Source organism: Oryx dammah, unplaced genomic scaffold (genome assembly GCF_014754425.2).
Source record: "Oryx dammah isolate SB20612 unplaced genomic scaffold, SCBI_Odam_1.1 HiC_scaffold_2, whole genome shotgun sequence".
In the NCBI taxonomy this organism is placed as follows: domain Eukaryota; kingdom Metazoa; phylum Chordata; class Mammalia; order Artiodactyla; family Bovidae; genus Oryx; species Oryx dammah.
In genome coordinates, this window is record NW_024070186.1 from 197,803,154 (window position 1) to 197,815,919 (window position 12,766).

Genomic DNA, 12,766 nt, shown 5'->3' on the forward strand with positions numbered 1-12,766 from the left:
CGGCGGGGGGTGGGGCAGGGTGCGCCGGCTTGTGTGGGGCCCCAGGGCGCCTCCTCCTTGGCGCCTGGAGGTGGGGCCACGAGGTGGTCGGGCTCTGCTCTGGAGGCCTCAGTGGCGGGTGAGGCTCCTTTTCTCCTCCAGGAGTTTCAGGAAATTCAATTAAGTGTTCACAATCACGCCAGACCTTCGTTTTTCTCCGCCTTCTATTCACACGCCCAGGCTTGTTCTCTGAGTTATCCACTGGCAACCTTCAGCTGGCGTCTCCTGAATGTCGTTGAATTATTGCAGCTGCTCAGTTCCTCCCTGCCCACCCTGCCCAGCGCCGCTCACTCAAGACGCCCCGTGGGGTGGAGAGTCACCAGTGAAAGTGGAGTCGCTGCGCGGATGTCCCTGAAGTGTCTCTTCCCCCATGTTGGTCTGAGTGGAGAACTAGACCTTGCCTGTGGGGAGTCCTGGTGGAGTCACTCAGTGGGTGAGCGGCAGCCCACCAACTCCTGACCCTGACCCTGGGGACCCACCCACTGCTGACCCTGACCCTGGGGACCCACCGACTCCTGACCCTGACGCCCCACCCACTGCTGACCCTGACCTGGGGACCCACCCACTCCTGACCCTGACCCTGCGGCCCACCCACTGCTGACCCTGACCCTGGGGACCCACCCACTCCTGACCCTGACGCCCCACCCACTGCTGACCGTGACCTGGGGACCCACCCATTCCTGACCCTGACCCTGGCAGCCCACCCACTCCTGACCCTGACCCCACGCTGTGCACTCCCGGGCCCAGGCCCCCGGGGGCCCCTGCGGCCCGCTGCCGCGTGTGGGTGGGTAGGCCCCAGCCTCTGCTGGAATCTTCGTGGCTCTCCTGTCGCCTTTCTTGAGCCCTGTGTGGTGTCTTCCTCTACGGTAAACTGGTCTTCTCAGCGGGGAGGCGTCCCTCACCACCGCACCTGCTTGCGCTCTGCCCTCTTCAGATGTGGTGCTCGCCCGGGCCTCTGGGTGACACCTCATCCAGGGGCAGCCCGGGCCTTGGCTGGGGCTTGCTGCCTTCCCACTCGTGGGGCCGCAGCCTTCCTTGTCACCGGATAAGCCGTGGGGTGTTCCCACAGCCCTGCAGCAGGATGCAGGGCGCCCGAGGCCGCGTCTAAGGTGATGGCAAGTGTTACGCGGAAGGTCGGAAGCAGAGCGCCCGCCGTGTGTCGGGGAGTCCATCCGTCTCTGAACAAAGTGCGTTTCTTCTGAGGAATCTCCAGGGGTGAACGGTGTCCCTGGGTCCCCATCCTGCAATGTGCAGGTGGTGAGGGCAGGGTGGACCCCCCCCCGCCCCGGACCCCGCAGCCCCAGCCGCCGCCGCCCCCGCCGGCTGCCCCTACCCAGACCCACTAGGCGCTTTTTCTCCTGGGCCCCACGTGGCATCTGCAAGGTGAGGTCAGGAGTCCTGCCCCGAGGCGTGGTCTTGGGGGCTCTCGGCCCCCATCCTGTGGGTGAGCGGAGGGGTGCTCCTGCTTCCCTGACCAGGCCTGCCGTGTAAAGGCCGCTTCTGTTTTCGTCGGCTCTTCAAGGGCGAGAGTAACTGAGCAGCACTGGCCTTTCTCCAGGCGCGTGTCAGCCCTGGGCCTCGCGCCTGGGGCGGACGCACGATTGGCAAGCGAGCGGCTCTGTGGACACAGCAGGGCTGGGCAGGTGCCTCCCTGGGGCCAGTGAGGGAGCGCCTGGTCGCTTTTCAAGCTTGACTTCTCCCGTCCTCTCGTCCTTCCAGCCCAGGGGGCGCCCCACAGGTGCTGATAAGGCGGAGACTAGAGATAGTGCGGCTGTGCCTACTCCTCCCCGGGAGCGCCGCGGCCGCACGCCTGGTGGACGTGGTGGACGCCAGCCTCCCGGGAAGGCTCCTGGCCGGCGGGTTGTCAGGACAGCGGCGTCCGTGGGAGAATGAACGGGTGTACCGGGCTGTGTTGCCCAGGTGGCGCCCAGGCAGCCAGGATTGTCACGGGTTCGGGGTCAGTTGCAGGCCTGGAGAGCGCTGCTGGCACTGTCTGCAGGCTGGTGGTGAGGGCAGGGTGGACCCCCCCCCGCCCCGGACCCCTCGGTCAGAGTGGCTGCTGGGGTCCTCTGGTGACTCGGGAGCACACGGGGGTAGACGGTGCTGTCTATTTCACGTCGGCCCGAGCTCACAGGTGCACTCAGAGCCCGCGGCCTGGTGCTGCCCTCTGACCGCCTGGCCCGGCCGGGGTGGCAGGGAGGCGTCGGGCCCCCAGCCCTGTGCCCCCCTGGCCTGGCTGTCGTCCTCGGCAGCCGAGCTCCTTCCCGCCCCTCTTGGCCCTGCTTCTGCTGGTCTTGGTCTTCACCCCGTCTCCTGTGCTGGGCCATGAGCTCCCTGAGGAAGGAGGTGTGACCCTATGAAACCCTTTTCCTCATTTTTCATTTCTGTAGTGCTCACCTTGAGGCTGGGGGCTCAGGGTGCTCAGTAAGTGAAGGCCTGAGCCTGCGCTGACCAGCACCCCACAGGACGCCGTGGGGCCTAGAGAGACCGGTGCGCACGAGAGGTCAGGTCACCTCTGCGGGCCCGAGGCAGGGTCACCTCATTACTCGGCCGCCGTCTCCTCCTGGAGGTGCTCCTGAGGGCCGAGTGCGAGGGTCCGGGCAGCTGCTCTAGAGGGTCTGAGGGCCCCCACCGCGTCTGGCCCTGCGCCCCCATCGCCCCAGGGGGACTGCACCAAACCAGCCTCGGGCCTCCTCCCCAGAATTTGGAGCTGTCCCACCCCTGCAGTTACAGGCTGGTAATGGATCGGTCGGCTACATTGAGTTATATTCATTACGATTGGACTTGAATTGAAATTGCAGAGGGTAATTTTCCTTCTCACGTTTCAAGGTCAGATGAGAGTATTTTCTGTGTGGCCTCTGTTTATCTGGGAATGCAAATTGAATTTGGTGGTTCTGGTTGATGAGACGTTGGGAGTGGCGGCCCCTTGATCACAGTTACTTCAGCCTCTGCTTGCCTCGTTCTCTGGTTCTGTTTCCGCTGTTTGGATTTAAAAAATTTTTTTTGAGAAATGTGTGCTGACCTTTGGAGGCATTTAAGGTTTGGAATTAGATGCTGTACGTGAAGACGGCTGTGTGCCACCGGCCTGGGCATCCTGGGCTCCCCTCCCAGGTGGCCCTTCTCGAGTCCAAGCAGGACCCTGGCTGGAGGGGCACCTGCGTCCCGCCCTTGACTCCCCACACACGCCAGTGCTGCCCCTGGGTGAGACTTGGGGCGCCCTGAGCTCAGCCCTGCGAGCCCGGCTGGCTGGGCATCGGGGCGCCCGAGTGCACAGGTGGGCTCTGGGTGGGTGGGTTCCGGAGGCTCCTCTGTCCGGGGAGCTATGAGCCCCTCTCTGGGCCCCCAGAAGCCGCGCCGGTTTCCCCCTCCTGCGTGTGTGCTGCCCCCCGGGGCACAGCCAGGTGCCACGGGGGCAGGAGCCCCTGGGTGGGGGGCACCCTGTCCTCTGGGACAGCATTCCTGAAACCAGCGCCTGGCTCTGTCTCAGCAGCCGCCCCTGCCCTGTCGGGCTGCCACGCGGCTCCCGGCCAGGCCTGTGGACACGGGTGCGCCTCCCTGAGGCCGGACCAAGCTGGGCCTGGTCTTGGACTGGGCCGTCCTGCAAATGCAGGCCGCGGGGCGGCCACAGGCCTCGCTGTGTGGCAGGTATCACGTCCCTGTGGCGCTGAGGTTTGCCTCCAGGTGGGTTCGTGTGTTTGGTCGGGAAGGGGGACACTGAGCAGGCAGCAGTGGGGCAGGGCGGCCTGGCCCAGGGCTGCGGGTGCGGGCGGGGCGCCTGTGGGAGGGCCGGGCGTTGGGGCGGGGCCCGCAGGCTGTCCGCGTGCTCCTGTGGGAGCATCGGTCTCGGGGGCAGCTCTGCCCTTCCCCCCGTGAGTACCGCCCCACCTGGCTCCCTCCTGGTCCCTCCGTCCACTGCTTATCCTCTGGGCCGCGGCTTCCAGCAGTAAACCCTGAGTTCTGGCGGTGAGGAAGTCCCTGTTGTGTGGGGGCCCCGGCGGTGCAGTGCCCCCTGGTTCCCCAGCCCCGGGGAGAGGCAGCGGAAGCTGAAGCCCTTCTGGCTGGAGGCCGGCCGCCCCTAAGCTGCCCTGCCATCCTCACCACCTGAGAGCTCCTCCTGGATCTGACCGCCTGGACGCTGGTGCTCGTGCCGAGTGCCCTGTACCCCTGCCCGCCCACTCCCCAGAGGGCCTCCCTGTGCCCTGGACCACTCACCATACGAACACACATACACACACACACACACGCGTGGGGCGCTGCACCCCGAGGGCCCTTGCTGTGGCTGACACACACACACACCCATTCGCACACACACCCCAACACACACGCACACACATACACACCCACACGCACACACACACCCCAACACACACACACACCCACACGCACACACACCCCCCCACACACACACACCCTCTGCACCCGGGGCTCCCTCTGTGGGCCTCGCCTGCCGCCTCAGGGCGTCTTGGCGGCCCTGCCGTTGGAGCTGCTGGTGACCTTGCTCCCAGCCGAACCCCTGACCTCCTTTGGGTACGTGTGCGTGGCTCGCTTGTGTCCCTGAATCCTGCTGGGTCCTGCCCGCTAGCCGCACCCTGCGTGGGGTCAGCTCACTCTGTCCCCTCTTGTCTGCCTCTGGGACCTCGGCTCCAACCCGCCCTCTCCATGGCCTTCCCCTTGCTGTGCACAGGCAGCCCTGGAGGGTTTTCAGCTTTTGAGGATTCCCTGAGGAGCTCTGTTGGCCCCGAGCCGCGTGGTCATCCTCGGGCGGCTCTGCGGCCGCCCCAGGGCTGTGGAGAGGGCCTCTGAGCTCTGCGGCTGGCATGCAGCCCCGTCCTTCTGGACGAACACATGGCCGCCTGCCTGTCCCCGGTGGCCCGCGGCGTGCAGCCACCGTGCTGGAGTGGCTGGCGGTGGGCCCGTGCCCTTTTTGGCGGAGGTGTGTGCTGGGTCTTCGTGCGGGACGGAGGTGCTGGGGAGCGCGTGTTGGCCGGGTCCGCGCTCTGCTCCTCGGAGCCCAGGGCAAGGATGCGCTGAGGACTCTGAGCAGCTGGGGACGGTCACTGACAGTGACCTGTTTGCTGCCACGTGACCACCAGGCATCTGAGCTGTGTCCGCCTGCAGGCCTCGGCGGGCGCCTGGTGCTGCCTGGGGAACGCTCCCAGGCACCTGTCACAAATCGAGCTCTGCCTCGTCCCACCCTCGTCCCGCCGTCCCAGCGAGCATCTGGACCATGTCACTGCCCAGAGGGATCACGGCTTCAGGGCTGTTCTTGGTGGGCACTCGGGCCCAGCCACAGGAGCACCGTTTCCGCCCTCTGAGCTGCCCTGCCAGGCAGGCCTGGGTGCGAGGCCACTGCCCCAGACGCAGCTCAGAGCGGGGCTCCGACAGGGCCAGTGTCCTTCCCGGCTGGGCTGCCCCGCCCCGCCCGGCCCTCCTGCCTCCCAGCGGTGCCACGCGGCCGCACGTGCCAGCCCTGACCGGTGTCTGACGCCGCGGCGGCTGGAGCTGCGGTGGGAGGATGTGGAGGGCCGGCCCCCCACCTCCAGGAGAAGGGCACGGTGGCTAGCCTCACAGCGCCTGGCGCCCTTCACCGCTCCTTGCACACAGGCCTTCCTGCGCGGGGTGCTCTGAAGACGACAGCGTCAGAGCAGCCTGCACGGCCCCACCTGCAGAGCGGGCTCTTGTGCTCAGGCCTTACCCCCTCCTGCAGACGCTGGCGCAAAAAGGCGTTAATGGACGGACATGCCGGCCGGCCACTCCTCTGGGAACCGAGGGCCTCTCTTTGAGCTCCCAGGGGTGCACGAAAATGCCACTGACCTCAGGGTTCAGCGTGAGCACAGAGCCAGAAGTTTAATTTTTTATGAGTTTCTCCTCTGCTTCAGCAGAAGGGCCACGATGGAGCGAGAGAAGGTTCCCGCAGAGAGGAGGGGCTGTGTGGAGAGAAGGTTCCCGCGGAGAGGAGGGGCTGTGCGATTGGACGCCTGTGTCCCGCCCAGAGGCACTGGCGGCCGTGTGTCGGGCTGCAGGAGGCCCGTTCTGCCTAGTCCGCACCCCCCCCAACCCCACCCCGGGCGCTCTGGGAGTGGGGCACGGCCTGTGGGCAGGTGGGGCAGGCTGATCTGGGATGTTACTGGGCGAGATCTTGGAAACATCAGGAAAGCTCGCTCCTGGGGGAAGCAGCACGTTTGTGCCAGTTTGTTCAGCCCTTGTCCCCCGAGGCCGAGCTGTTCACAGTCCCTCCTCTCCTGCCCGTGGGGGCGTCCCCACCCTTCGAGGTCACTCCTGTGGGCACAGCCTGTGCTCCTGGCTGCTTCCCCGAGAAGGTGCAGAAGCCAGCGCCCCTCCTCCTCCGTCCTCTGCTGCTTTGCTCTGGGAGGTGGTCTCGGCCCCGTTCGCTCTCTGCTGCTGCTTCCGTGCAGCCCTCCTCGGCTGCTCTTCATCCTCTTTCTGTCTCTGCCCTCTGGCCCCTGCGGCCCTCGCACACGCCGGTGGCTTCAGAGCCCTGGTGCTGCCGTCTGTGGACGGGGGCGCTGCTGTGTAGGCTGAACCTCTGCTCTGCCTGCCCTCGCTCTGGCTCTTGCTCCTGAGGTGACCGCGTGCTCGCTTCCTGTCTGCCTCTGCCCCGTGGCTCCTGCGCCCCCGCCCTCCTCTCCAGCCTTCTCCAGCTCTGCCCTGCCAGGCGGTGCAGGAGGCCCTGGGGGGAGGGAGCCCCACGCCTTGGGCAGGAGGCCTGCCAGCCCTCCTCTGAAGAGGGGCCCCCCGCACTCCCCCTCGTTCTTGGGGTGCGGGGCAGCACAACCCCGCCCCCCGCCCTCGGCCTGCTCAGACAAGGGAGCCCGAGCGTCTCTGTTTAAATCTCGAGGCGGAGCGGTGATTCAAGCGCTCTGAGCGTCCCCACCTGAAGTCAGTGATTCCAGAGTCATGTCACAGCCCGTGATTGTTCAGTTGGCCTTTGAATAGTTCCAAATTGAACTGGAGCTCAAAATAGCCTGTTAACAAGTCTGTTCCAAATGAATGAATATTTATACGCTTGTTTTTTAATATCATTTTATGCTTTAGTTACGCATCACCTCGAGGTGGCAGGTGCCACTGGCCAGCTGCGCAGTGGGGTCGGGGGGCTCAGTCTTAGGGTGAGGCTTTCTGGCGGGGCTGCCCGGGGTCAGGCGGCAGGGCAGGCGCGGGATCCTTGGGGGATAACATGCCATCTCCCGCGGGGGCTGAGCCCGCCCAGACCGGGATATCTCTTACAGCGTTCTCTGAATGTGTGTTTCACGTTTACTCTCAAATTAGCTGTTTAAAGAATTGCAGTAAATTATAATAAAAAACCACATACTTACTCAGATGTGAAATAGGAAAAGTTAGCATGGTGGAGACCACCCCCAAAGAAAGCACTGCCTGCCATCCCTGTGGATTAAGGTTTTCTTAAAAATCGTGTCATCGAGGCAAAAAAATAACTGGACTCCCAAGAATGATGCAAGAAGCCCGTGGCCTCTGTAGGCCTCAGCTCCAGCTGTTAATGTCTTCAGAGTCGTCTCGGTGTAGTCACTGGGCGTCAGCCCAGGTAAATGTTACGACTCGCAGCTTATGACGGGATCCTGATAAAACCTCCAAAGGAGAGAACGGGAACTTCTCTGGTGGTTCAGTGGTGAAGACTCCATGCCTGTGGTGCGAAGGCTGTGGGTTTGATCCCTGGTTGGGGATGCCGCGTGGCGCATGCCGCGTGGCGTGGCTGAAAAAAGAAACGAACAGAGGAGAATATTAAAGGTTTTTTGGAAAGAGGTTTTCTCTACTTGGAGTGGCGTGAGCTTGGCGTCTGACGTCCACACCGCACGGTGCTCCTGCCACGCCCGATGCCCCGGGGCTGGCACCTCCCTGCCTCGCGGTGGCGTGCCTCCCGGGAGCTCTCCTGGTAGCTGTCCCCTCACAGAGCACGGCGGTGTCTGTGTGTGGGCACCTCTGACATGGGTGGGATGGGACAGGGCTCTGAAAGTCAGTGTGGGAACAGTCCAAGGTAGAGGACGGCCCCGTAGGCTGTGAAGGATGGGGGGCATTTTGAGGGGAGTGCTGGGCTTCGGGCCCAGGGCTGCCCACCCTGGTCTGTGGTTGAGGGCGGCTCAGGGCCCCCGGGTCCACCCCACTGGAGCTCTGCACGATCTGGGGGTGGGAAGGGGCCTCCGTGGGCCTGTGGGAAGTGCTCCAGGCTGGCCTGGCTCTTTCAGAGGCACCTCCGAGCCCGTGGCCGGCGATCTTCCCCACTGCGTGAGATGCGTTCTGGGGTCACCCTGGGCCCCGTTTGAATCCGGAGTCTCAGCTGTTCAGAAGCGGGGGGTAGGCTGGGCGCGCGTGCGGCTCCGTCTTGGGGCTGAGTGATGTGTGGGCACTGGGCCTGACCCCTCTGCCCTTCTGCCCCTGCAGCGCCCGGGAGCTGGAGAAGGCCCGACTGCAGCTCCAGGACGAGGTCCGCCAGCTCGGCGGCCAGCTGCTGGAGGAGAGGAAGCGGCGTGAGACGCACGAGGCCCTGGCCCGGCGGCTGCAGAAGCGAGTCCTGCTGCTGACGAAGGTACGAGCGGCGCCTGGGGCCAGCACCTCCCGCCCCGCACCGCCCCCCCCCCTCCCCGGCATCCACCTCCCAGGCCAGCGGCTCAGGGCCCCCTGTGTCTTCAGCCCCAGGCCAGCGGCCCCCCGGCCGACCCCCCGTGTCCACAGCCCCAGGCCAGCGGCCCCTGGCCGGGCCCCGCGTCCACGCTCAGTTGTCTCCCCAGGCCTACGCTGGCCTAGTCTCGGCCACGCGGTGCACTCACAGCCCCCAGCAACGTGTCTCACTGCTGGAACGGCTAGCCACCTGGGAGTCCTGGTTCAGGCCGGGCCGGCTCCCCTGTCCCTGGGGGCGTGTCTTGGCCGTGTGGCCGCCTGGTCTTCACCCTGCCTCTTCAGCAGGCTCTGAGATGCTGACCCGGAAGCCCCGCTGCTCCTCTCCTCCTGAGGGCCTCACGTGCTGACCGGGGGTCGGTCGTCGGCCCCAAGCCCCTGGCTCCTCACGCGGGTCAGCCTCCCTCCGGCCCCAGGCAGGCCCAGCCTCTCCTTCAGAGCCCAGTGAGCAGAGGCTGGCATGCACTGTGGGCCGGGGTCTCCAACTGTGCTGAGCCTGGGGCTTCTGAAGTCTGCCTCGATAAGCAGAGCTCGATGGAGCATGAATTAAGGTTTTTGTGTGAGAGCATAATTTAAGCCGTCGCCGTGGATGCTGAAATTTCAGAAGACGAGGCAGGAAAAAGCCAGAACCCGTCCTGAGATGCTCTCGTGGGGCCGGGTGGGGGCGTCCAGCTGCTGGCAGGCTGATGCTGAGGGGCTGGGCGGGCCCCGACCTGGGAGGGGGCAGTTTGCCTGGGACGCACCAGGAGCTGGTACTGCGTGTTGACAACCGTGTGTTCCTGACGGTTTGATAAAGACCCGGGGCCTCCTGGTCGTGAGTCGGCTGGAGGGAGCCTGCCGTCTCACGGCCTGCGCCCCGCGGGCGCGCCCTGCCACGAGTGTCGGGCTCAGCTGGTCCCACCAGTGACGAAGCAGGTGCCCTCAGGGGAGACCCTCAGCCCTGCTGCCTCCGGGGCGGCCACGCTCAGCCCCATGGGCTGGCTCCCCAGGCCCCTCCCCTCCCCTCCACCTCTCGTGTGTCCTGGTGTCTTCGCCGTGGGACACGCCCATGATACAGGCATGTGGTCGGCCCTACGGAAGCTACGGTCCCGGGGACAGGCGGGCGGGGCTGACGCCCCCTGGTGCCCGCAGACGTGACAGGTGCAGAGCTCGGCTTGGCTCCGGAGGAGTTTTGAAGGTGCTGAAGGTGGAGCTGAGACCCGGGACTTTGATGCTGATGGAAGGAGCGTGGAGAACCGGGCCTCCTGGGCAGGAAGCCGCCGCGGCTCCAGACAAGACACTGGAAAGAACAGGGCGACCGAGGTCCACCAGCCATTGCTGACCTGCGTCCAACCCGAGGGCGCAAGCTGCACGAGGGCCCAGGAGGGGAGGCAGACAAGCTCAGGGCCAGGGCTCCAACGGGCGCCACCGGCGCCGGGGCCTGACATCCAGGCCAGAGGCTGTGTGGTCCCTGATGCAGGAAGCACGGAGCTCTCCCCGGAGCCGCGCGGGAGACCATCCCTGAGACCGTAGGAGCACGGCTCGCTTGCTGGGCCTGTGTCCTTAGCCAGAAGCTCAGGCCGGATGACCCTGGCCCGCTCCGAGTGCTTGGCGGTGCTCCACGCGGAAGTCGCTCAGCCGGCCTGGTGGTTCTCACTGGGACAGTGCTCGCGGGGTGCTGGGAAGACTCCAGAAGGACCAGATGGAGGTTCCTGAAGGTTCAGAAACGGAACCACCGTGCGACCCAGTGGTCCCGGCTCTGGGCGTTTGTCCAGAGGAGACAGAAGCAGCGTCTCGCAGAGAGCTCCGCACCCCTCGTTTGTCGCAGCGCTATTCCTGAAGCCCAGAGGACCCCTCGAGGGACGGACGGTAAAGAAGTGGAGGGTGTGCGGCGGCCGCTCCTCAGCCATGGAGATCCTGCCGTCTGCGACAGTGTGGCTGGACCTGCGGTCGTCACACTGAGGAGATGACTCAGACAGAGACGGTCTTGCCTGCGGGTGGGATCTAAGAAAGCTGAGCTTATGAAAGAAGGCAGGTTGGAGGCTGCCGGAGGCGGGGGTCGGGTGGGAGGGATGGGGGAAAGTGGTCAGGAGGACAGATAAGTGGTGGGAGGGGGGTGGACACGGCAAGGCCCACCCCTGCCTGTCTGCCCCGCAGGGCTCTGGGCTGCCCGTGCAGCGGGGCAGAGGGTGCGTGCCTCCCGGTGGGCGGCTCTCCGGCCTCAGCTGCTTGTGGCCCCGGAGGAGCCCCTTCAGGCTTTGGGAGGAGTCACCCCGTGGGCCTGCACGGGCCCTGTGTGGTGTAAAGGGCTGGTCCACTTCCGCGCGGTGCTCGGCGTCACAGCCAGTGAGGCTCTCTGGGAGGGTGCAGCCCCTGACCGTCCGAGAGCTCACGAGCTGTCCCCGCGCAGAGCCTACCAGCCCCATCGATGTCGCCCACGGCTGGTGCCTGCACTGCCCCGCGAGTGAGTGTCCTGGGGCTGGATCGGCGGCCTGGAGGCCTGCTCTCTGTCAGGGAGGGCTGCCTCAGCTCTGGGCGTGGACCCCTGCCCAGGGCGCGGGGCAGGGGCGCCTGCTCGGCGGGGCTGCGTGTCCACTGGCGCCTCCGCATTCGCGCGCTCGTGCTTGGCTTCGGTCTTGGGCGCTTTCTGCTCTTGAGAGTCACTGCTCTCAAGGCAGGAAATTGCCACTCCTCTCCCCGGCTCAGCAGGTTGGAAGGCAGCGGTGCGTTCTGGCCTAATTCAGCCCGGCCTGGCCTGCTGCGCTCACGGGCGTAGGTCTGAGAGGCATATTGATTGCCTGTCACTGATGGATGGCTTACATCACCTGTCACTTGGAGGCGTGTTTGCGAGGGGTTGATATGGTCGCCCACGTGGCCTGGGTCCAGCACGCAGGATCCATCCTGCCAGCCGCGTGATTAAGCCGTTCGTCAGGCCAGTCTGTGGAGGGCGGCCAGCCTGCCGCCTCTGGCTCGGTGTGGGGTGCGTCGCCCCCGCCCGCGTGGCCCCGTGGGTTCACACACGGCCCCCTCGTGGTCTGTGAGCTCCCTCCTCGGGGCATCTCCGTGTGACAGCTGTCTGGCCTTGAGGTGTGGTTGCTCACATTTCCCTGTGCTTCCTGGGGAGGCGCCCCCACCCTCTGGGCACCCCCAGCCCGGCCCTGGGCGGGTGTGGCTACTGCACTGTCCCGCCCTCCGCTGGGCACTGGGCCAAGCCCGCCAAGGGGGCGCCTGCTCCCGCGAGCCATCGAGGGCCGTGCTTCCATGCTTGACATTTCGGAGTACAGTGTTTGGAGGGTGCGATTTTATTTTGAGACCTTATTAAGCATCTCCAGTCTAAGAGTTTAATTGTTACTGATAGCTAAGAGTGTAATTACCTTGGTGAAATACCCTGACTATTTTAAGCAATTGAAAACTGGCTTCCAGAACTGGGTGAACACAGACCATTTTCCTATTTGAAATGTGCTATTTCCAGCGCGCCCCTAATACTCCACAATATGGTTACAGAATCCTATTTATAGCCTTTAAGCAGTGAAAGCTAACTTTTCGCGTGAAATTTTAAAAAATGAAAATAAACTCCCCTCTTCTCCCTACCCCCAGTTCCCTGGGCGCGCGGCCTTTGGAGGAGGACAGCAGTTACTGCCGGCTGGCTTTCTCGGGGGCGTGATCTGGGGGTGATGACATCCACCTCATGGGTCCCCACCGTTGCTGCTTAAGAAACAGATACGAGGACAGAAGGCGAGGCAGGAAGCGCTGGGGGCCCCCAGGAGAGGTCCGGGCTCCTCTTGCCTCGTGTACAGACGAGGTTGTGCTGGAGGAGGCCCAGGAGCAAGGTGGGCACCCTGCCTGGGCTGGGGGAGCCGTGTTGCTAGGGGCTCCCTGAGGACGGGGCGCCCCCTTCTCCCAGGGGTCCACGCTGTGCCCAGGGGGCTCTGTCCAGCCTCCTGGTTCTTTTCCAACCGAGGGCCTCGGCTTGGGTGTCGGTGTTGGCATAAGGTTATTTATCTTGTGTAAATGCAGCTCTTTCTGTTCCTTGTGTTCACTGGGCGGCTTAGAGAAAGGCAGTCGTTATGTAGGAACCATGTAAGGCGGGGCTTGTCCAGCT

The 12,766-nt window shown here is 64.9% G+C and overlaps 1 protein-coding gene across 2 annotated transcripts in view; it reads left to right on the top strand.

Moving 5' to 3' along the window:
• MAD1L1 (mitotic arrest deficient 1 like 1) overlaps nucleotides 1-12,766 on the top strand; it is a 241,682-nt gene that overhangs the window by 102,096 nt on the left and 126,820 nt on the right. For both annotated transcript variants that reach the window (XM_040267386.1, XM_040267396.1), the window contains one exon: nucleotides 8,452-8,596. In XM_040267386.1, the coding sequence (XP_040123320.1) occupies nucleotides 8,452-8,596 (145 nt within the window). The remainder of the gene's footprint in view (nucleotides 1-8,451; nucleotides 8,597-12,766) is intronic.